The sequence below is a fragment of the Sycon ciliatum genome, chromosome 1 (assembly GCF_964019385.1).
Source record: "Sycon ciliatum chromosome 1, ocSycCili1.1, whole genome shotgun sequence".
NCBI lineage: Eukaryota > Metazoa > Porifera > Calcarea > Leucosolenida > Sycettidae > Sycon > Sycon ciliatum.
In genome coordinates, this window is record NC_088643.1 from 9104193 (window position 1) to 9129585 (window position 25393).

At 50.0% G+C, this 25393-nt stretch overlaps 1 protein-coding gene across 1 annotated transcript; it reads left to right on the forward strand.

The window, feature by feature from the left end:
• Positions 1-286: 286 nt before the first annotated feature.
• On the forward strand, positions 287-21459 carry LOC135812225 (mucin-5AC-like). The gene is made up of 14 exons (XM_065325567.1): positions 287-720; positions 3543-3638; positions 4672-5026; positions 5583-5740; positions 6952-7038; positions 7504-7615; positions 13115-13186; positions 16108-16197; positions 16832-16906; positions 17208-17285; positions 17818-18517; positions 19091-19158; positions 19706-19845; positions 20841-21459. The coding sequence occupies exons 1-14, from the start codon at positions 671-673 to the stop codon at positions 20905-20907; spliced, it is 2148 nt and encodes a 715-aa protein (XP_065181639.1). The 5' UTR covers positions 287-670; the 3' UTR covers positions 20908-21459.
• Positions 21460-25393: the final 3934 nt, after the last annotated feature.

Sequence of the window (25393 nt, forward strand, 5' to 3'; positions counted from 1 at the left end):
CTGGTTCACACTCGTATTAGTCGTAGATAAACTGACACTTTGCCGTGGACATGCGAATTTTTGATCCGCGCACATGCCTGCCCATAACGGGATAGATCAGCCCCAACACCCCCGGGCTAGTCATACATCGTCGAGCTGCATCAGACATCGACAGTCGGTTGACATTTCAAACCTAGCGCACAGCTGAGTCAGTGAGTGCCAGAAATTAGCGAGTCAGTGATTGTGCCTTGTGGCACTTGAACCATGTCGTCTAGACTAGACAGTAGAGTAGAGAGTAGAAATTGGAATGATCATGCCGGTAGATCATTGTAGATGAAGACCGTTTAGAAAATTTTTGATAGCACCTGTCGAGCTTCTACCAGTTCAACATGTTTTCGGGCTCCGCTGTGAGTACCTCACCACGCAGGGACGCAAGAAGTCGATGAACTTGCAGCCCACGACGTCGATTCGCTCCCCGAGTTGGTTTAGAAAAGCCTCTCGCACAACCGCCTGAGTTATTTTCGTCGGCCGAGTAGTAAGTCTTCGCTCGAAGCCAGTCAAACGACGCGGAGGTGTGTCATTTTCTGCAGCGACATCGCGGCGTGCGCGACGTTGGGTCGCTCCTCCTTCTTGTATTTTCGGAATCCCGTCTGCTAATCAATCTGACGAAGACCATTCGAAGACCGGCAATATGGCGTTGGCTCATGATCGTAGCGAACAGCAGCACCAACAGAGCAAACAGTAAGTATGCGTGCAGCCCTCGGCTGATGTAGAGCAACGTCGGGTTAGCTTTGCGCATAGGATAATGGCTGTAAGCCTGGTCTGCTATTGAGTGGTGTCTTGACATAACCTTTCTTCAGTGGCTGAGAAGTGGCTGAGAAGCCGTGGTGCATAACGGAGCCAAAGCGCGCGTGCTGATCGTTTGCGTAAAGGGTATTCTTGTGTTTTGAGGAACATACCGCGGGTGTTGGCAATTCGCGGTTAGCTAGCTGTGGAGGGAAGCAACCATTATGCTTGTTTCTGTACATGGCCCGATCGCTGACAGCGGGCACAAAAATTATTGCTGCAGCCAGTCAGGCTGGGATCAGGCAATGAGATCGATTAAAGGTATCTTCACAGGGCTGCAATGTTGGTGTCCGGGCGCGAGCTGTTTTTACCAGTGGGCAAACACATGATTGTAATGATTACAGATTATGTAAGGGCTAAGGGAAACGAGATCAAGAGGCCAAGGACCTGGGGCTGGGGTTTACATGGTTTACATGTGCCCCTAAAAAACCTACCCTTGCTGTACAGTGCACTTCACACATGCTGCCCAGTGGCGTACCCAGGGGGGGGGGGGGTGCTTTGGGTGCTCAAGCACCCCCCCCAGGGCCCTCAAAATTTTCGACATAGGCCAACTTGCTGTACCCATGCCACTAAAAGTACCAAGGCATAACTTTGGGACCAATTGTCCGATTTACGCAAATGACGGCCCATTGGAAAGGTCTTGCGTGAGGCTATTTATTGAGATGTGATTGAATTTGATATTTTAGAAAACTGCATTGTGCCCAAACTCTGAAAGAAGAAATGGGGATGTTCATAAACCAGACTTCTGAACACGATTTTTGGTGGCATAATTATCAGATTTTCTAACGGATTTTTTGCTTTCCACTCGTTGTCACTGTAGTTGATCATAGTCACCATGTTACATGTACTTTCATGTGCCAGGACAGAGGGTTATCCATATTGTTAGGGCCTCGCCTTGTTCTATTTCGATTTGCCGGGAACATTCCGGTCAGCTGTTCCGACAAACCGACTGAAAACGATTGTTCACGAAAGTGTACTAATCTGTTGTTTCGGGCCCTGGAAATCCTAAAAATGCTACGGCTTCTGAAGGGGTCACTGCCCCCTGCCTCGCTGCCAACACCTCAGACACTGCTTCTGATGTTTACCAACAGAAAAGTAGCAGCCCTCTGCTACTATCCTGTTTGTGAAGCTACCACCATCCTTTGCACTTGCTTCCTCTATTACCTGATTCTCATGATTTCTCCATGCAAGAAGCATGAGTAAGCTCCTGGGAGCTTATTTACTCCTGCCAGGCCTTCAAGGCCTCATGGTTGCTCCTGCGGAACTGGTCCTACATTAATTTTTCCCTCCACTTGGTAAATCATGGTAAGTACTTGAATTTTAAATAGCGCACTAAAAATCAAGATATCAACCATCCATGCATCACATGCACAGGAATAATGCATTATTCGGTTCTTTGGGGAAAAAAGTTGGAGCACCCCCCTCATTCCGGATCCTGCGTACGACTCCGACTGGCACAACTCTCTCAAATAACCGTCACCAGTGGACATAGCATACTGTTTTGCAAATTCATTCCGATCTCATTTTCAGACCTGGATGGATATCGGGCCAATGTCATCATTAAGATGGGCTTCAGTGTTTGCATCCGACTTAATTGCTAGCGGTTTGGATCGTCTTGAAATTCAGGCACCTGCCTAGAGTTGGCTGCTTTAAAAAAGCTATTGTAGTCACGCCTATTCAGATGAGCAGGTCTTCCCCTTTCTGGGCCCTGCTTGACAGGACCAACCACACCACTAGGTACTGGATTTGCTCTCAGTGTTTCGTTCGGCACGGTTGCGTTTGGTAACTGAGCCTGCTTCAATTTGCAAAGCCGGGGCCTTGAACCATGCAGCTTCCACCTCGTCACTGCACATGTATTTGTGCATGAAATTGAAGCCATAACGTTAGCCTACTCGCCAGTCCTTGACCCACATGCATTGAACAGCTTATGCCCACACAGAAAAGGGTTTGAGCAGAACATGCTACATTCCCAGCAACATTCGGCAGCATCCACTCGTAACTACAGTGGAACCTTTCAAGGCTAGAGCTTATGCGTGTGATGTCATAGTGGTGAACTAGCGGATTTGCTTATAGGGGCTAAGAATACAGCTACTTGTAGAGTCAGCGCTTTCCATTATGCCAAGTTATGCTAAATATGCAGTGTGAGCTGGCGAATATGCTTGAGTTAGTGCATCACTACATCGTGGCTGTGCCAAGGCATCTCAACTGATGACGAATTTACCTCTCCCAGAAGACTACTACAACTTGGACTAATGGTTGTAATTTCCAGTCAAATGACCCTTGACAAGGCCGGACCATATTTCGGAAAAGGTTGCCCCACCCAATTTGTGAAAAAATGGGAGGGGGTGTCAATAATGTCCATTTGTAATGTACACCCCAATCGGTCGGACCTCAGTAGGTACATGGGAACTACATCAGTACGATCCCTTATTCAGGTTTCGCCATATGTGTGGATCAGGCGCCATGGTTACCAAATGCGGATGTCACCTACAACTACTGTGCTGGCAACTGAAATCCGACCCCTGAGCGGTGCGTTCACATCGCAAAGACCCAACACGGGATTGTACAACTACGAAATAGAGACCGCTAGAATGTGAACGCACCGCTCAGGTGTCGGATTTCATTTGCCAGCACAGTACTTAACCATACCATAATACACATTACTGGACGGTGGTACATGTACATGATCTGTTTCCCATCTATTCATGTGTTACCAGGGCTAACTCATCAGGCGAGGACGACAGTCGGCGCCTGCTACACGATGTCGAGCAACAAGCGAAGAAGATCAAGGACCTGAGTGAGGCGAACAGGAGGTACGTTGTTCCCATGACAGCAATAGTGAAGTCATTATATTTTTCAATTTTGAAGTCATCCCGTCATCTCGTAGGTGTCACTGTCAGTGAGTTAGTGTAGTGTCCTGTACCAGTACAGAGCCAGACATGTGGACACTGCCACAGACCTGTACACTAGTGTAGCGGTCAAGAGTGCAAACTTACTGGATTTCATTGACCAGGACTAGTTTGCATCCTACGTCAAGAGTACATAACTCCCAAGAGTGTTATACTGCAGGCTGTACATTCTCTATCCTATGCTGCAATGGTAGAGTTTTACATTACGTCACATGGGTCGCGGAGAAAGCAGTAGAACCTGGAAACCAGGGTGTTGAACTTGTACCACGAGCAGGGTTGCGTACCGCCCTGCAGATGACATCATCATGCACATAGTGCACATGCTTGCAGTGCGTATGGGTGTGTCACCTGATGTGAAGTCACAGTTTGCCATCGCATACAGTCAACTTCGCTTATAACGACACTCGGCGGGGCATCAGAAAAGTGTCCTTATTCGCGAAGTGTCGTTATACCCGAAGTCTCATTATATGTATTACAGGTGGATGGGACTTTGCTCTGGGCATGGAAATTCTGTCGTTATTCGCGAATTGTCGTTATATCCGCAGTCGTTATTAGCGAAGTTGACTGTACCCCAAAGACTGGAGTTGCACACTCTTGGGGGTAGTTTCTCGCCGGCATGCATGTGTAAACCCTGATACCGGGCATGCCATGACATCATCATGACATTGTTTTACTAAGTACAGAACATACTCGTCAGAAGGGGAGAAGACAACAGAATATACAATAACAAAACAGCAGGGAGAGTAGGGGCTGCGAAGCAAGCCTGTGCTGGTGAGGCAAGCCCACAACACCGGCCCATGGTCTCGGCGTTACATCATGACATCACCTTGTACTATTATTATTATTTTTGCAAATAACGCTGAGTAATTACATAATGTATAAAAACCAACATTTGCCAAATGCCGTGTACTGCTGCCTGCATTCTGCCAAAACCCAGATTGGACGCGGAGAACACTCAACTACGAGCGTTACTACTACAACATGGCATAGAGGTACCGGCACTACTGCCCGCGGCAGCGAAGACCAACGGTCACTCCCCTGATACACCTGACACGTATCCAACAAATGGAATTGACACACTGCCGTCAGCTCAAACGAAATCCGTCGAAAGCACGCAAGATACACCCGCCTCTCCCAAAGTCACAGCTGATAGCAGCCTGGTGGTGCAGCAGACCACGGCTGGTGTCGAGACAACTCCTTCGGCGGAGCCAGAAGCTGGTCAGGATGAAGCTGATCTCGCACCGAAAGAAGCCGCAGCAGCGGTCATTGGTGCCTATCACAGCCGCAACAAGGTAAGATATGATCTGTGGACTAGTGTGCAGTCAGTTGGAAATATCAGTAGGCCTTGCCACCAAAGGCATACAGGTGTTCATGCTCATGCAGCTGAGGTGCGAGTACAGTAGAACCTCTCTTACCCCCTCCCCCCCCCCCCCCCCCCACACACATCCCCTCACCCCCCCCCCCCCCCCACACACACATCCCTCCACCCCCCCCCCCCCACACACACACATCCCCTCACCCCCCCCCCCCCCCACACACACACACACACACATCCCCCTCCCCTCACCCGTATGTCACTATGTGCATGTTGCACTGGGAATCATACAGGTTCCCTCAGTGCAGCATCCTATATGGGTGGCACAGCCTACAGTATATATCTAGGCTCCACTGTTTTGAAGTCCGGGGCAACATAGGAGTTCTGTGGCATACTTATCATGCCTTGCAGTCGGAATTCACCTTGTTCCAGGATTTTCGTTTTTCTTTATCTCCATCTACACCCCTGTATGTGTCTGCTGTGCACTTACCGTATCTGATCATCTCGCTTTCCTTTGTCTACTCTGTTTGAAGGCTGTGGAAGTAACAAGAACCAGTCCTGCTCCGGCTGAACCTCTCAAGTCCGACACCAGCAACAGTGTGTTCAGCAGCACCAGCAGTACCAGCTCGACCAGCCTCTCCTCGGCCGTGGATGCTCTGACCGAGGGCGCAAGGCTCCACCTGCAACTGCTGTAAGAAAACACAACCGAAATTACGGTTTGCCTGAGACTCAGTTAGACCGAGTTTTCAGCATCTGTAGGAACGCCACCGCCCTGCAAGCACAAGCAAAGTCCAAACGATGATTTAATTGTAGCAAATAGCACCAGTGAGAGTACATGTTGTGTCCTGAAATAACAAACCTTCAGGATCAGGCGAACATAGTGCACTTTTTAAGCATAGTTGTACAAAAAAGGGTTGTGACGACTTTGACGATGTTATCCAGCTATACCATGTGACAATGCACAACTCAGGGAATGGGTAGGGCAATGAAATCCAACCCTCTTCATAGCAAGCCTACAGGCTCACATGTCACGGGCATCAAACTGCATCGGACTATCACAATCACAGCAAACCATGCTGCCTACATGCATGCCTGCATGCTGTATCAAGCTGCACGTATGTATACACAATCATATCAAGAGTACATACCCCCCCCCCCCTATTTACTAGTACTCTTGATCATATCAATGGGTCCACTGGCACGTTTGTTCACGCCGTCGCTAGCACGGGAGTTGGACTTTCTCTGATTCCAACTGGACTACATGCTGCACCTAGAACCAGGGCATGCCAGGGACCAACCTTCGTGAATGAAGAATTACTCTGTCTGAAGGCTGCATTGTAGAAGGTGGCCTGGACTATTAGTATTATTATATATTTGAGGATTTCCCAAAGACATACTGTATAGCAGGAAATTCGGATCGAAATGTTTTCGGACAAAGCCGAAATTCGACCTTTCGTACGGATTTTATTTTCGTACAGTGCTGCATGCTAAATGTACGTGTTCGCAAGCAGTACGCATGTATAGTGTACATAATTTCATATGAACAAATTTTAGTACGGAATTAATTTTAGTACAAAAGAGGCCGTGTACAAAATCGTACGAAAATATATTCCGTCCGAAGATTTTCTGCTATACAGTAGTCCAAATTAAAGGGAGTTCCATTATAATGGGAGACTGTAGGGTGATATAGCAAGCAGTGGATGGCTCACTTCGCTACTGTCGATACTTGTCCATGGACCACACTTGGACGGTATCTACAAGTTGTACAGTCGCCCCTTTTCTGCATAATCATGTTGTGTGGGATGGAAATCCTTGGGCCGACAAAGCACGGGGAGTGGTACAACAAAACTCAAAACTCTGTCATTCACGAAGTGTGACTGTGTGTTGTTACAACGTGTGCAGCTACAACTCCAGCAAGGACAGCCTGTCTATCACGGTCATGAAGGCGTTGAACTTGGCCAGCTTGGGCGTGTTGGATTTCAGCAAAATGTATGTACAAGCAGCACAGGGCACAGTGCTGGCGTATGAAATTCAGACTCACAACCATGGCTACACCCGCCATCCTGCCACCTTGCACACACGTTGTACATGAAGAATATTTGTGATAACATTCAATTCCTCTTCTCTTCATTCGCAGTGTGCTCCTCTTCCTTCTATTTCTCCTCCTCCTAATCCCCCTCCTCCTCCTAATCCCCCTCCTCCTCCTCCTAATCCCCCTCCACCTCCTCCTCCTAATCCACCTCCTCCTCCACCTCCTAATCCCCTCCTCCTCCTCCTCCTCCTCAAGCTCCTCCTCCTTATTCTTGTCTTTCTCTTCTTACTCCTCCTCCTCCTCCTCCTCTTCCCGTTGTCCTATTCCTCCTTCTCACCCTCCTCCCAATGCACATTTCTGGTGGTAGTTTCAACATTGATCTCAAACTTCCATGCTCATTCAACTATCATTGCCGGTTGCAGAGTGTTCCAGGCTGATCTGGTCCCCGGTCGGATGGTCAGTTCCCGGTCATCCGCAGTGGTCTACTCAAACAACCTGCCACTCAACATCACACTCAGCCTGGCAGTGAGGCAGGTAGGTGAACAAACTTGAGTGAGGCTTGACTGCTTGCACCTATCCTTCTTGCTTTGATTGGCCCACTTGCTCTAGTCTTTGAAGCTGGAGTATCATGGCAATGGAATACATGTACAACGAAACAACACCGTACGTGTGTGTGTGTGTGTGTGTGTGTGTGTGTGTGTGTGTGTGTGTGTGTGTGTGTGTGTGTGGCCATCTGCGGCGTGGGCCATTTTCTTGTTTTTCGAGTACTTTTGGGCGAAAGAGAGGCCTGGAGCGACCCCTTGAGGGTTGTCTCCAGGGCCAGTACGTAGACAGTGAGCTGCCGACGACGGGAGCCACGTAGCAGGAGGACGAGGCGAGTTTTTTTGATACCGCCACCTCTTGCTGCGCCCGAAGTCGCCACTCGCGGTGGTGTGACGAGCCCCCGAGTGGAATATCTCCATCCAGCTCCGAAAAGCTATGAAGTACGTCAAGGAGAGGGAGAAGAGTGGGAGAGAGGGACGGCGCTGCTTGACGTTTGGGTCGTGGAATGTTCGCTCCCTTGTGGAAAGGAGTGGCGGCGTAGCTACGGCGAGCGTTTCTGGCCGAGTAGCAGAGGACAAGAAATGTCGTCGTGTTGCTGCCGAGCTGCGCAGGTTGAACGTGGCGGCGGCTGGATTGCAGGAGACACACTGGTTCGGCGATGACATTTATGTCGTTGACGGTTTTACTATCTTGTGTTCGGGTCGCCCCGTGCCTGGCGATGGAGCTCCGGACAACAGACGAGGAGAAGGAGTCGCCCTGGCACTCAATAAATTTGCAACAGACGCGTGGAAGAATGGTGGTTCGGTCTGGCGGGCTGTGGGCCCTCGTCTTGTCACTGCACGTCTCAAATTCGCCCTGCGTGGGGGAGAAGTCGCATGGGTGACGGTAGTCAGTGCGTATGCTCCGACTTATGCAGCTCCGCGTGCCAGCAAAAATCAGTTTTACGAACAGTTGCAGGAGGTAATAGCTGGCGTTCCTGACAGGGACTGCTGTATTCTGCTTGGAGACTTCAACGCCCGTGTGGGTTCAGGAACAGCTGACGATGGCTGGAGTGGTGTGCGCGGCATGCATGGTTTTGGACAGTTGAATTCCTCTGGAGATGAGCTACTGTCGTTTGCAGCAATAAATAATTTGTGGATCTGCAACACCTGGTTCCCCAAGCGGGATATCTTCAAGCGGACGTGGCAGCACCCCGGCTCTCTGCAGTGGCACTGCATCGACTATATCTTGATGCGTCAGGATCATCGGCGATTTTGCAGGGACGTGCGCGTTGTTCGTGGTGCTGAGTGTGGCAGTGACCACCAGCTGCTTTGTATAGTCTTTGAGTTCCCGCATCGCCCGGTGGGGGTTGCCCGACGTGGAGCGAGCCGGGGGCGCCGATTTAATGTCGGCAAGCTGCGGAGTAAGGCGGTGGCCGAGCATGATCAATCGGATTCCTGCGCATCCACGTTACAAGACGTCAACGATGTGGGACGTCGCCCCCCGCGCTGCGTGACCACCGCGGACAAGTATCGTGCCGCTTTATCTGCTGGATTGCGAGATTGCTGGAGCAGCGATGGTAGCGTTGGGGAGAAGTGGACCCATGTGCGCAATACCGTGGTTGCCACAGCCGCTGATGTATTGGGCCCGAGCGAACGCCGTCAGGCCGACTGGTATGATGACAACTCTGCAACCATACAGCCCCTTCTGCGCGCCCGCAATGAGTGCTACGCGGAGTGGCTTGCCCACGGTCAGCAGAGGGGCGACACGTATTGGGCCAGCTTCGGGGCTGCTCGATCGCAGGCGCGCGCAGCCGTTGTAAATGCCAAAGAGGCTTGGATTTTGAATAAGGCACAGGAGGCAACAGAGGCGCGCTTCAATGGGGCAGTCGTCTGGAAATGCGTTCATGCTATCCACGCTGCATGTGAGGGATTAACTCCGTGCAAGACTTCCGCCATTAAGGACGAGAATGGAAACCTGTGCCAGTCGACTGAGGATCAATGCAAGCGGTTCCAGAGGCATTTCACATCTGTCCTGAACCCAGAGAGCTCGTACAACCCCGATATCATGGCTTGCGTTGAGCAGCGACCTGTAGTGTCGAGCCTTGAGGAACCACCAACCATGCATGAGATCTCCAAGGCCATTTCTCGACTTCGCAATGGCACCGCTGCTGGTTCATCGAGGATACAGCCAGAGTTGCTAAAGTTCGGTGGCGAGGAGCTCAACAACAAGCTCATGGAGCTGTTTGGAGATGTGTGGCGAGATGGCTGCGTTCCGCGGGAGTGGGCGGATGCTACCCTCATCCCCATTCCAAAGAAGGGAGATTTGTCGCAGTGCGACAATTGGCGGGGCATTGCGTTGCTGGATGTGGTCGGCAAGGTCTTGGCGAGTGTCCTTCAGAGAAGGCTGCAGGTATTCGCAGAGGAATTTCTCCCTGAGTCCCAGTGCGGGTTCCGGCGAGGGCGTGGCTGCTCTGACATGATCTTCACCGTCCGACAGCTCATGGAAAAGTCAATCGAACATCAGGCCAAGGGATTTTTTGTGTTTATCGACCTGAAGAAGGCCTATGATTCAGTGCCCAGGGGGTGTCTGTGGCAGGTCCTCGGCCGTGCGGGAGTACCAGAAAAGCTTATCAACATCATCCGGTCGTTCCACGACCCCATGTCAGCATCGGTGCAGTTCAACAACATATTATCAGACCCGTTCAGCATTGGCAATGGTCTTCGCCAGGGGTGCTCTATGGCGCCGGTCCTTTTTAATATCTTTATGTGGGCCGTGATGACCCAGTGGCAACACCGCGTCAGGAGAGTTGACGGGGTTGGCTTCGAGCTCCGCTCAGCATACAGCAGCGATTTATACCGTAAACCCCGCCGTGACGACCAACACCATTGCCTAACAGATTCCCAGTTTGCTGACGACTCTTGTTTATTCGCTACGACTCGGTCTGGAGCGGGGGCAGCATTGTGCTGTCTTCACGAGGTGGCGTCGGGATTCGGCTTGACCATCAGTGCAACGAAGACTCAGTTTGTAGTTGTTGGCCCCGGCATCACGCTTACTGACCGCGCTCCCCTCCAACTTGGTCAAGCGGAGGTGGAATGCGTACCGCATTTCAAATACCTCGGTTCTGTAGTGGACAGCGGTTGCCGTTCGTCTCGGGACATCGCCGCAAGGATTGCCCAAGCCTCCAGGGCCTGCGGTGCTCTTCGGAGGTCTGTATTCTCCAATCCACATCTGCTGATGCACACCAAGCGGTGCGTATTCAATGCTTGCGTTCTGTCCCTGCTGTTGTATGGCTCTGAGTGCTGGACGCCCCTTCAGCATGACCTGCAGAAGCTCTCAACCTTCAGCATGAGGTGCATCCGATCCATCCTCGGGGTCTCTCGAAGCCGGATGTGGGACGAACACATCACCAATGAAGAGCTACTGGTGCGCTGGGGAGACTCCGAGACGATTAAAGACAAAATTGCACATCGGCGGTTGGAGTGGTTGGGGCATGTGGCGCGGATGCCGGACAACCGCATCCCAAAACAGGTACTGTTTGGCTCCTTCTTGCAGCGTCGCCCAGCACATGGCGCCACTCCGCGACATGGCCCACGCCGCAGATGGAAGGACTGTGCTGTCCGAGATCTACGTGCCCGTGGCGTGGAGGCATCATGGTATGATGTTGCATGTGAGTCTCGCGCGGAGTGGCGCAGCACCTACCAAGAGCCTGACAATGTGCCTGAGCCTCCGCCCCGAGTGGTATGTACGGTATGCGGACGGGATTTTGCACGGAAAGGAGACATGGCTCGGCATAAGTGTCTGGAGGAGCGTGCGCGGCCTGTGTCTGAGCAGCGGGGCGCCAGTCAGTGCGGGCGGTGTGGGCGGTGGCTGAGAAGCCGCGGTGGCTTGGTCCGGCATGTGTGTGCCTCAACGGTGGATGCCGCAGTGCCACCTGGAACTACCGGAGCGTCGGCACCGGCGGAGGGATGTTGTGCCGCGCATTGTGACAGGTGTGGTCGCTGCTTTCGCGGTGTCCGGGGACGGGGAAGGCATCGCTGTTCAAGGGTGGCTCATAGACCAACAGCAGCGGAGCGCTCAGCCTTCCAGCACGTGTGCATATGCGGCAAGCGGATGCGACTACCCGTGCACCTGGAGCGTCATCGAGCGTCGTGTCCTCTCTCTCTCTCTTCTCAAGTTTCCCAGTGATGGGATCACGTGACCCTTTTGCGGCAGTGACTCTACAGGACAGGACAGGTGTGTGTGTGTGTGTGTGTGTGTGTCTTCTCTTCTCTTCTCTCTTCTTGTCGTTGTCTCCCGCTTCTGGGAGCGGCGTGGCCCGATAGGGTAGCTGTACATAGTAGTAGTAGTAGTAGTAGTGTGTGTGTGTGTGTGTGTGTGTGCGTGCGTGTGTGCGTGCGTGCGTGCGTGCGTGCGTGCGTGCGTGCGTGCGTGCGTGAGTGCGTGCGTGCGTGCGTGCGTGCGTGCGTGCGTGCGTGCGTGCGTGTATGTGTGTGTGTGTGTGTGTGTGTGTGTGTGTGTGTGTGTGCGTATGTGTGTGTGTGCGTGTATGTGTGTGTGTGTGTGTGTGTGTGTGTGTGTGTGTGTGTGTGTGTGTGTGTGTGTGTGTGTGTGTGTGTGTGTGTGTGTGTGTGTGTGTGTGTGTGCGTGTATGTGTTTGTGTGTGTGTGTGTGTGCATGCGCGCATGCGTGCGTACATGTGCATGTGCGTGCATGCACATATCTGGTGAATTAATTATCTAATTGTCGGGTAACCATCATGGGTATTCTTCTATTCAATTCCCTCCAGCTAATGAATTTATCATGGACAATGTTTCAACTTCTTTAGTACGTGAAGTACATTATAGTATTGACTCTGCTGGATTCCCATGGCCTCTGTGTGTTGGAAAGATTGCAATGAAGACTTGGGTACAGTGAAACCTGTCTAACTTGACTGCTCAAGGGAACTTCAAAATGTAGCCGCCATGTACACTGTACAGGTTGTCTCTTAAGCCAGTGTCATGTGACTGGAAATAACATCACTTGCCTACAGTCCATTTCAAAACTATAGACACGTAGTGTTTTTGAAATATTTCAAATTTGGCTGAAACGTTTTGAGAATAGTTTTCGGAATATTGCTCAGGTCCGCTCCACAATTTCTCTCTTATAGTTTCTAAGTGATTGGATAACAGACGCCCAATTTGGAAAATATTATGCACAAAGTGATCACAGATTTTATGTGGTATAGATGCTGGCATAACGGTTTTGCCTAGGTACGCGTCTATAGTTTTGAAATGGACTGTAGTTGTAGAGGTGCTCTGGGACAGGCGGTGACCTGGTCAGAGGGGTGGTCTTGACAGCTTTTACTGTATCGGACTGAATGTTAAAATACCAACATGATCTCTGCAGGTGTATTCTCATGTAATTGTAGGGGAGGAATGCCTTGAAATCATTGAAATGATGAAGATCTAGCTCGGATGTACTTGAAGCTAGAGCATGCATGTATTTGAACCTGTCCATGTCCATATGCAGACATCGTGCAAGTGGAAGAAGCTACAGGTGTCGTTGTGGTCTGTCACTGACGGCACCAGCGAAACATGCTTGGTAAGCGTATGCTTCACTCCATCAAACACGATGATTGTGTATTCTGTGCATTAGTAGAAACTTCTACAACACGTTCTGCACACACGCACACATACGTGTGCACTTTGAACCTTGAACCTTGAAACTGCCACCTAAAGGTGATGCAGTGCCTCAAAGAGGCAATGAGGGCAGAGTTACTTCTTGCATTTGTGTTGAGCCAGGTACTGGAGACGTGTGAACTTCCGAGAGCAGGTCGGGCATGGGATGGTGCGGCGCTCGGAGCCAGAGCTGCATGTTCTGCAGTTGCAGTTGTGCCGGCGGTGCCCAGCTTTGCTCCGGAAACAGCGGTCACAGGTGTGGCAGTGGTACTGACATTGGCTGCAATCAGGTGGGCGAGGTGCAACTATCTCTGGAACTGGAGCGTCACCAAGGCTGGGAGAGCAGCGGTGCACAGCAAATCCACCTCGGCTAGCAAACCAACGATGGCACGTTTCGCACAACACAGCACCGGCCTGTTCATGGATCGACTTCAGTCGCTCTTCCCTGCATTTGTGCCGCCGAAGTCCGCTTTCACTGGCGAAGAGTTGCTCACAGATCGCACAACACACTGACTTGGCTGTCGTTTCAAGCCGTAAGCGCCGTGCAACAATGGCATCCGAGATGGACTGGATCCACTCGCCACGTTCAGCTGCGAGGTCGTGCCAATCGGTGTATAGACTGAACGCCTTGAGGTCATCGCGTACCACATCACGCCAGCAGGGCAGGGAGTATGGAGCCACGAGAACAACACTGCCTTTGGAAGCCGGTGGTCGTCCATCCTGGCAATGTGGCCAAGCCACTGCAGCCGTCGACGGGCAACCATGTCAGCAACTGGCTCTGTAGCGCACATTCTATGCAGCGAGGCAGATGACAGGTGGTACCACTGTTTGGAACGCGAGATGCTGAGAATGACACGAACGCAGCGGTTGTGGAATTGTTCAAGGCGACGTATGTCGGCACGCAACAGTGTCCAGTTCTCAGCCCCGTACAACAGCACCAACAACACACAACATGTGTACGTGTGTTGTTTCGTCTTAGATGTTAGTGAAATGTTCCGAAAAACTGACGAGTAGAGGCTGCCAAAGGCCTTAGATGCAGCAGCTATGCGGTTGGACACATCGGTGTGGCATCGTCCGTCTGGTGTTACCACTGAGCCGAGATATGTGAACTGGCTGACATGCTGGATGGCGTTGCCTTGTACGCTTAGCGGGGTACGGTCGCTGTCGTTGATCTGGTGCCCAACAGCCATGATCACTGTCTTTATCATGTTGAGAGACAGCCCGAATGCTCCACTGACCTCCGCAAATATCTCAAGCATACGCTGAGCATCCGAGTGGCTGGGTGCAAACAAGGCTGCATCATCAGTAAACTCACCGTCCGTGATGATCATATCATTACCACGCTTAGATCTCTTGAAAAGCTGACCATCGGCCCAGGTACGAAGTGGAAAACCAGACACTCCACGCTCTTGGACGTTCCATCACTGCACCAGCAAACAAGTTGAAAAGGACTGGTGGCATTGTACACCCTTGGCGCAATCCGTTGCACACTGAGAAGCCTTCAGTGGGGGAACCATTGACGATGATCGTGGCTGTCATGTTGTCGTGAAAAGACTTCAGAAGGCTGACCAGTTGCTCCGGGACTCCCAGCTTCAGCAGGACAATCCACAGTGCAGCACGCGGAACTGAATCGTATGCCTTCCTCAAATCGACAAACACCAGGAATCCCTTGGATTGGTGCTCGTGACACTTCTCCACAACCTGGCGAACAACAAACGCACACACACACACACAAACACACTTGTACTTGTACTTGTTGCTCACTGCCAAAACTGGTCACGTGGGTCTCCTCGGGAGAGGGGAGAGAGACTCAAAAGGAATCTGGGAAAGATGACTCAATTGGCTATTGAACCGCCCAACGGCCGACACCCCCTGAAATCCCCAAAACTCTGGGTGGACTTCAAAATGATCCCACTTATGGGCTCACCACACCTCAGTAAGTGGGTGAAAAAGGATTGACGGCATCAGGGTATCCGTCCTGGGATCCAACTGCAGTTACCCCTGCCCCCAGTGAAGGTAATACTTGCTACTAGTGTGGGTGGCTAAATCAGAGTGGATCTGATATAAGCTTCACTAGCACCGTTGATTACACAAGGGTTAATCTAGCCAGAAGTACTACAGGGGTGAAACGAGTATCTATTTTGACCAATCGATCACTCGTTCATAATATTCGATCGAGTATCCGATTATTTCGAGTATTTTATCAAAATTCAAAAGGGCTAGATTTGTGAGTTTTCCACAAATTCGGGAAGAAATTATCTGTGAACATAAAACAAAGGTCGCCAACGTCTTGTACAGAGTGTAAAGTAACGATTTTCATCAGTACTTTCATATCTCAGTTACTTGCCGTGGTGATTGCATCGTCCAAGTCATACAATACTGACTCAAAGGCATGCAAACACATGTACATGTATACCATGTACCAGTGGACGAGCGGTACAACAAAAGTTTTTGAGAAATAGAATGCCAATACTAAAAAAAAAAAAAAAAAAAAAAAACCATCGAGTGCAAAATTTCGAATACTCGAATATTCGAACAAATCGTTTCACCCCTAACTGTAGTCCATGGTTAACAGGTATGTCATGATACTTCAAACAGAAAGTATATGAACCCTGGAACCAACAAAGGTGGCAGGTACAACATTACACCTTCAAGTAGCCGAGCCCGTTGGCAACAGACCCAACACAATCAGGCGTAAGTGTACCCACCAACCGAACTAGCTGGCACACACACACACACACACACACACACACACACACACACACACACACACACGCACACACACAAAGATTATTATATTATTAATCTAAACTGATGTTCATACTGTTGAATTTCTGTTGCCAGGGTAAAGTCCAAGTTAATCTGATGCAGTTCTACAATAACCCTGATCCAGACCTGATTGAGACCTGGGTCACCATCGGCGGTGAAGCTGACGTAAGTGATTTTATCCGCGGAATGGCAATGTCACTCTCGCACACCTTGTGCATTCATGCTCGCAGTGCACAGTGTCTGTATGTGTGTCAGTGCTCATGGCATGGTGGGTCCTTCACACAACAATACTGGCGACAAAGGCAATGTGTTGACTGACTTGACTCTAATGTCACAATCTATGGAAGCGGAAGGGGCATCAATCACATAATTACACTTGAAATAAGGAATCAAAAAGCGTTTCTGCTGTAACTCTTGAGTTTTTAACCGATCGCCAGACAGCGACTAATATGATGTATATATGTGTATCTTACTTGATCGTGGCTAGCATTAAAAAGACCCTGGTGTCTGTCTGTTTTTCTGTCTGTATCTGTCTGTCTGTCTGTATGTCTGTCTGTGTATGCGTGGGGCCCGTGTATGCGTGTGCCTGTGTGTGTGTGTGTCTGTCTGTCTGTCTGTCTGTCTGTCTGTCTGTCTGTCTGTCTGTCTGTCTGTCTGTCTGTCTGTCTGTCTGTCTGTCTGTCTGTCTGTCTGTGTATGCGTGGGCCCGTGTATGCGTGGGCCTATGTGAGTGTGTGTGTGTGTGTGTGTGTCTATCTGTCTGTTTGTGTGCATACTATGTATGCGTTCATACTGTTAGGATGCTGTGTTTGCTGACAAAGCACCAGAGAAACCGAAAAGTGTTTCATCAGGCCTTTCGGCCAGGGGATCGCCCGTAAGTGGTGATGAGAGAGTTGAGTGATTTGCGTGTATATCATTGTGTGGATATGTGTGTGTATGTGTATGTGTGTGTGTGTGTGTGTGTGTGTATGTGTGAGTGAAGGAGAAAGAAAGATAGAGAGTCTATGAACTCTGGGCTGGGACACCATTTTTTGGACTCTTTGTGCAACTCACTACATGTACATGACGTCTGCATATGAACATGCATACCACTGCACAGTGCACTTCTGTTTGCGCATTCAATGCTGGATTTCTAGCTGAGCTATGATTTGGTTTGTGCATGCTACTATCTGTAGGTGAGGTCATCTCTAGGCATGACACGCCGTCACACCATGACCGGTGCTGAGATGGAGTCGAGCATAGCCAAGGCGAAGGTTAGTCGGGCCGCGCTGGTCGCAGGCTGACGTAGCAAAGACATACCGTAAAAGCCTGTGTATAGGCCCTGGGCGTATAGAATAGCAGCCTCGATTTCCTGGGCATATACAAGGGCACAGGCGTTATTTTGGAACCGGGCGTATACTGGGAATAGGGATAGCAGTAAGTATTGGGTATCAGTACCTGTACATGTACTGGTGTTTCCGGCATACCTGGGTGTATACATGGGCATGGGCGCTATTTTGAAACAAAAGTGTTGACTTCCCCTGACTGGGCGTGTACACAGAGGGTGGGCGTAATTTCGAGTGGGCGTATACAGGGGCTTTTACGGTATCACGTAACAGCCTCGTAGTCTAGGCTGTTCCTATTTTCATGTACTTCAGTGTATGCACAGTTGAGTCACCGTGTGTATATTGGTATGCTGTGCTGGATGAAGTCCTAGCCTGGTCATTCCTTGGCGCTCCAGTCTTCAGCGCCCAACAGTACTATATTAAAGTGCCAATCGTGTGTTGTGTATATTTCTGCTTGCAGACTTTGTCACAGACTGTCATAGCCGCACAGACGCCACGTCGCTCGTCGCTGGGCCTGGGAACGCCGCTGGTGGTGGCAGCGCCGGCAACAGCGGACGACAAGGCCCACATTGCCAGTGAGCGCGACAGCCAGCACAGTCGCATGAGCGCGGCAGTGATGCAGGCCGCACGGGACGAGGCGCGCCGCAAGTCCAGCCTGGGCGGTGGCGGCGACGGTGTTGATAGCTCGCCACTTACCCAGACAGGTAGCACGGCTGGTGGGCACACTACAGGGACACCGGCAAAACCATCCTCAACAATCACAACAACTAGCAGCACTGTCAGTGACCCGTCCAGCAGCGTAACACCGATGAAAGCTGCCACCGCCGTCGTCGACGCCAACATCCCCGATATACGCGCACTGAACCGGAGCCGCACTGGCGACAAATCAATCGCCAGATCGCCAGCACCGTCCACAAGTTCCACCAGCAGTGGTGGTGGTGGTGCCGGCACTGCAGCACCCAGCTCGGTCAGTGTCCCAAGCACGCCGGTCGAGCGCCCACCGAGTGCGAGTACGAGTGATAAACCCACCGCCCCAGCGTCCGCGCCTCGCGTGTCGGAGGCTCAGCCTAAGCCGGACACTCTTGGCAGAGCATCGAGCATGGATACGCTGCCGCAGGATCGACGCCACTCAAGCTCCGGGTCTGGTGGTGGCAGTGAAGGTATGGAGTAAAATAAGATCCAATAATTATTACTTCGAAAGAAGCAATATGTATCTATTATTGGTCAATATATTTCATATATTGACCGATTATGAGGGCAATAACAGATTTATCATGACATAGCATACCTAAAGAGATCACAAGTTTCTGTGGGGGTCAATAATAAGAGAATGATAAATAATAATGGTTTGCTCCCCACCCACCATAAATAATAATAATAATAATACTACGAATACCAACGACTAGTACATGTACGCTCACATCTCTTTTTGACGAACACCAAGGAACCAATGGTGTTTGTTTGCAAAACGGGAGTTCTTCTTATCCATATTGTATAGCCGGTGAGTACACAGTGATCTATCCAGTAGAGTTCAGAATCCTAGTTCTTTCTTTAAACGAGGTTTCAATGTACTAAGTTAGACCACAGGTAATGCTGCCTTTGTTAGGGCTAGGCATATATCGGGAGATGCGGGCCTCTTTAACCTGTACTGTTCTGCATTGTGAGGAGACTTGCATAGGATGGTATCTTCTTTCTTTTCACATCTCCTCCTCTCTGTGCTGCTGCCTGAACAGAGCTGAGGCGAGCCATTGCGCAGAATCGCGCTGCAAAGGAAGTCTTGGCCGCGCTGGACAAAGAAGGCGTAAGTTTGCGGACGGCGCAGATGAGGGTAGACGAGGCACGCGTGTCAGTGGTGTGCATGTGTGTGTGTGTGTGTGTGTGTGTCAGATGTGATTGTTCAGTCAGCTGTCTTATGCCTTTCCAGTGCCCCAACGCCCCCACGCCCCCCCCCCCCCCTCTCCCCCACCCCTACAAACGGTTTCGCTTCACCTAGTGCATGGCTGTGTCGCGGCTTGAGGCCACAGCTCCCAACTGATGCTGTTATCACATACAGTGATGTCGGGTAGCGCCGAAGAACGACCAGGCTAGAATGTCATCAAGCACACTAGCATACCAACGTCTACACTGTGACTCAACTGCGCATAGACTGTAATATATGAAAATAAGAACGGTCTAGGCTAGGGGGTTGACCCTCACCCCCCCAGTTCTTCGGCGACCGACAGTACTGTAACCTTTACAGCTCGCCTGGCAAGATGTGACCATAGGAACACTGAGCCATCTAAGGGCTCTCAGTCTTAAATTGCAATGTTTCCCTTGCGTATCTTTCCAAAACCTTAAAATTATTGCAGGAACAGGAGAAGAAGCTGGAGAAACCTGAGGACGATGATGAAGAACCGGAAGAGGAGTCTCAGTTCGTGAGAAGAGCGTCCTTCCGACTGAAGGAGCTACGAAGCAGCCAGCGGAAGAAGCCTGACCGTCTCTCGTTCAAGTAAGTGTAGTGAGGTTTACTAAGGTTTAGTAAGGTTAAGTAAGGTTAAGTAAGGTTTTGTAAAGTTAAGTAGGATTTAGCAAGGTTTAGCAAGGTTTAGCGAGGTTAAGTAAGGTTTAGTAAGGTTTTGTACGGTTAAGTAAGGTTTAGTAAGGTTAGCAAAGACCTTCTTACAATTTCAAATTCGGACTTCACGGAGAATTTTCAAAGTGTTAGGAAATTTGAGGCCACATGCCACGTACTGCTCTTTTCTCTCCGAAACTCAACACTTGCAAGCCAGATATGAAAGAAAGAAAAAATCATCAGTCACACCACCGGGACTCGAACCAGGGACCTTGCTATTCGCGAGCAATGCTCTAACCAACCGAGCTACAGTATGACTCTTATCCACAGTGATGGTAAATCTATCCTTCTTCGATCAATCAATATCTGGCTTGCATCATACTGGCAACTCACACCAATCAAGAGGGCCCTCGGCCATTCGCTTGATATCATGGGGAGCGCATCAAACTATGTCCACTGCGAGCAAATACAAATTGCAATTTCAAATTTGGACTTCACGGAGAATTTTCAAAGTGTTAGGAAATTTGAGGCCACATGCCACGTACTGCTCTTTTCTCTCCGAAACTCAACACTTCCAGCCAGATATGAAAGAAAGAAAAAATCATCAGTCACACCACCGATAGATGTACCATCACTGTGGATAAGAGTCATACTGTAGCTCAGTTGGTTAGAGCATTGCTCGCAAATAGCAAGGTCCCTGGTTCGAGTCCCGGTGGTGTGACTGATGATTTTTTTCTTTCTTTCATATATCTGGCTTGCAAGTGTTGAGTTTCGGAGAGAAAAGAGCAGTACGTGGCATGTGGCCTCAAATTTCCTAAAGACCTTCTTAGACAAAACTAGAATATATTCACTGGCTCTGCATACTTGTGTGGCAGCACATGCATAACGAACGTTCCCCCGACAATTGCATCCCTGTGCTCTACTTCCTACAGGCAAAAGCAAGCGTTCTTTGGCACGGCAAGCGTGGACATCCCCGACGCGCAGGCAAAGAAGAAGTGAGCCGCATCTCCGACACCCCAGCTGCGGCACCAACACATGTACTTACAGCACCTCACTGACAAGTCCAAATGATTTGCAGACCGACCACCTCCCCATCTAGAAAATAACTTCAACGTTGATCAATAGGTCTAGCAGCTCATTCAGTTACAGTTGCATTCATACCCAGAAGACAAACAGGAGTTAGTACTGCACAGATTCAGCTAGACTACATTTGCAACTAGCACTTACTTGATGGATTCAACACAACATGGTCATGTCCTTACAGGATCGTCAGTCTTGCTACCAACACATAGAACTCGGAGAACTCGACTGTCGGGTAATTATTTATACGTTGTTATAGCCCAGTGTCCGTGCATTAATTGTTTCGTCAGAGGTCTGGACCCGGTACATTGCCTGGGTGCATCTGCTGTCTGGATAACATGATTATACAAAGTCTTGATAATGCGTTTATTAAAGGCATGATTGCTGCCTGCTGCGAAGCACGGCGTGAATCGAGTTTTGTGCATACCTGTGGTACTGCTCTGCTTCTGTTGTCATACTTGTTCAAAGTCACGTCTGCAATGTGTGTGTGTGTATGTGGGTGTATGTACATGTGTGTGTGTGTGTGTGTGTGTGTGTGTGTGTGTGTGTGTGTGTGTGTGTGTGTGTGTTTGTGTGTGTGTGTGTGTCCCAGCACAAGTTGCTATGTCTAACATAGCTGTTCGCTATGTTAGACATAGCAACGAAAGGAAAGACATTGAAGTCATTGCCTGTGCGCAGAGCTAGAGGTAGCAGACTATATGGAGCCATGTACTGTCTCTGCAGCTCGGGGATCAACGGATTTGAGCCATGTACATGTATATGTTTGTGAGCGAAAGGAACATATGGATACAGGTTAGGAGTAACTGTCCACCACTGTAACTAGATACTATATACAGTCAGAAAGTGCAACAACTAGCCACAACACTGACAGAGTACTGCAGACATTCGGCGAGGCTGACACCTAGCTCCAAACAACACATTTGGATTGGATTGGATTGGTTTATTTAACGTCGAATAACAAACAGGCAGTGTTGCCTTATTACATGAGATCGACTAAAGACAAACAGGCACACAAATGTAAGGAAAAGATTAAAAAGAAAAAAAAGAAAATAGAAAAAAAGAGTAGGATTTAAGACAGCAGCTAGCTAGCAGAGGAAAGATTGCATAATTATTTGATCAGTGAGCAACGTAAGTCGGTGAATTTTTCAGGTGGGGTAAGAGAGCGGTCCGGAATTGACCTGGTTTCTTCAGTGATCGTATAGATGCAGGCAACTTATTCCAGAGAGCGGGACATTGATATGAAGGGCTGCGTGTGGCAGCGGCAGATATGATCCTCGGGAAAAGAAGCAGGGGAACATCTGTGCTCCTCGTTCGACGGGTGTGTGACAGAGGTGTGACAAGGTCATGAAGAAGCACACTACAGTTATTATGAATTACACGAAATGTTAGCAGGAGGAGTTTGCGGCAATACATTGATTGCAGGGGTTGAATGCTGAGGCGTTCAAAAAGAGGGGCAGTTGGAGACAGGAACGGAGCAGAGCAGGCAACACGCACAGCTCGCTTGAGAAGTTTCTCAAGACGATCACGTTGTGCAGAGGAAAGGGAAGAGGAAAAGCTGTTGCATGCGTATTGGAATGTGGGTAAAATTATACATCTCAAGTAGGTTGAGCGGCATGGCATTGGGAGGCACTGCCTGTGGCGGAAGAGAATGGCAATCTTTGAGGACACTGTCTTGGCTATATGGTCAACCATTGTGTTCCATTTCAGGTCGTCATCGATGTGCAAGCCCAGGTACTTGGCGCTTGTCACTTGCTGGAGGAGTGTAGCTGCACAGTGCACATTCAATGTCTTGTCGTCATGACGATTGGCAGGAATAAACAATATTTGTGTTTTTCGACTATTCAGGATTAGGTTGCGCTCACCAAGCCAGTTGCTGAGATGGGTGATGGCTGAAGACAGGTTGTGTGACAGCACTACCTTGTCCTTCCTGCTATCGTGTAGCATGATGTCGTCCGCGAATTGGGTTACCTGGACGGCAAACTGATCCACTTCACTGGCCACATCCCTGACATATATGACAAACAATAGTGGTCCCAGTACAGACCCTTGGGGAACCCCACTTGAGCACGTGAAAGATGAGCTACTATCGCCGCTGATGACGACTTGTTGTTGACGATTTGAGAGGTAGTCGCTTAACCAGTTCAGGGCTGTGCCGGAGATTCCAAGCTGGAATAGGTCTTCGACAAGTGTCTGATGCTGGACCTTGTCAAAGGCCTTTGACATGTCCAGGAAAGCAGCGCCAGTTGACAGCCCGTCATCTCGGGCTCTTAGGAATTTGTCTGTAACCATTGTGAGAGCATCCTCTGTAGAGTGCTGGCGTCTGAAGCCAAATTGACAGGAAGGGTAAAGATTATGTTCAGCCAGGTATTGACTGAGTTGCTCATGGACGATACGCTCAAGCAGCTTGGAGACTATAGGGAGCAAAGAGACAGGTCTATAGTTGGTGGGTTGACTGGGGTCACCACCTTTGTAGACGGGAGTGATGTTGGCGATTTTCATGTTCGGTGGCAGCTGGCCTTCGGACAATGATTTGTTGAAGATGAGCATCAGTGAGGGTGCAAGAAGGTCAGCGCATGATTTAAGAATCGTTCCGGGCAAGCCATCACTGCCAGTAGCTTTTGTCATGGCTATTGACGATAGGAGCTTACGCACACGGGCAATGGTAACAGGCTTAAAGATTGAAAGGCTGTTCGGAGACATGGGGCCTTGAGGTAGAGTCAAGGCTGGGGGACGTTGAGGATCATTGACAATGCCTGCAAACACATTACCAATGTCATCCGGGGAGCATTTGGGAAGAGTGTGGACTGGCTGCCGTCCGCTCAGCTGATTCAATACACGCCAAGTCTGCCTTGGGTTCCCTGTAGCGTTCACAAATGCTTCATTGTAATGCTGTTCCTTCAGTGCTCGGCTAGTGCGGGTAACCTCCCGTCTGCTCTGCTGGAAGCTGCGGTAGTCCACATCAAGTCTGGTTCTCAGCCACTTACGATGCAGTTTATTGCGCCTGCGTACAAGCGCTGCGAGCTCCGAGGTATACCATGGTGCGACATTGTGGGCACGGTGCTTCCGAGGCCGGAGTGGTGCATGTTGATCTACGAGTGACATGAGACACTCGTGCCACTGGGTCCACATTTCGGTACAGGTTCCCTTCATGGAGCACAGGTTAGCACACTGGATATCTTGCCGAAACAGGTCCATATTGATACGTCTGATGTTCCGTGTCTGTGCAGGAGCTGCAGGAGGAATTCGAATTGGAACCATGTTGAAAGGGGTTGTCACAGCATGGTGGTCGCTGAAGGAGATAGCATGAGTCGTAGCAGGAGAAGCACATCCCATTGTGCTATATACTAAGTCAATTGTAGTTGGTGGTCCTCTTAGTCCAATACGAGTGGGGCTGCGTACATGCTGCTGCAGTCCATAACTTGTAGCAATATCAGCCAGCCGCATATGATTACTGCAATTGCGACTGGTGTCAACATTAAAGTCTCCACAAAGTATTGTCTGCGTCGTTGGGCTGCAGGCTTTACTCAGCAGGGCTTCAAAGGAGTCCCAGTATGAAACAGTGCACCCTGGTGGCCGGTATAAGCTCCCAATCAGGCATGGCTGATGGCTGGTTTTCACTTCAATCCAACAGCATTCTATGCCTGGAGAAACGAGATCAGGCCTGGGTTGGCAGTTGAGTTCAGCTTTCCAATAGATGCAGACACCACCACCAACATTTCCGCTGCGATCTAGCCTTTCTAAGTTATAGCCTGGGAGGTGGAGATCGCCAGGAGTGACGGATGAGTCCAGCCATGTTTCGCAAATTACAAGTATGTCAGATTTTGTTCCTTCAGCAAGATCCAGAACATCACGCAGTTTGTGGCGCAGGCTTCTGATATTGATGGACAGGATATTCAGTTCATGAGCAGCAGGGTCGTTGCCTAATCTTCTTCCAGTCATTGCACAGATATATTATCCACATCCTGACTTAGAGATGCAAATGCGTTGCCAACAGTGACACTAAACTTCGCAGCTTGCGTCTCTGGCGGCGAGTCACGCTGATAGCCCCGTGATTTCTGGCCTGGAGTCCGGGCCGGTGCTCCACAGGTGTCATCTAGGATATCGCAATCCACGCTGTATCCGCTCTTACTGTCGTCCGTGGGGCTGCTGCTGCTGTTGGTGGTCGTGGTGCTGCTCTGCGCTGTTTGTTGATCTCCACTGGCATCAGACTGGGTGTACTTATCGAAGTTCCACTCTCTTGTGTACACAGGCCTTGGCCAGAAGCGCTTGTTGCTGAGAAACGATTCGTCCGCTGCACTGGCAACAATACGCGCAGTGGAGGATTTTTCTTTTTGAAATATTTTTACGTCAAACACTTGGACATTGTGGTCAGCCTCAGCTGCTCTTGCTGCGATAAACTCCTTCA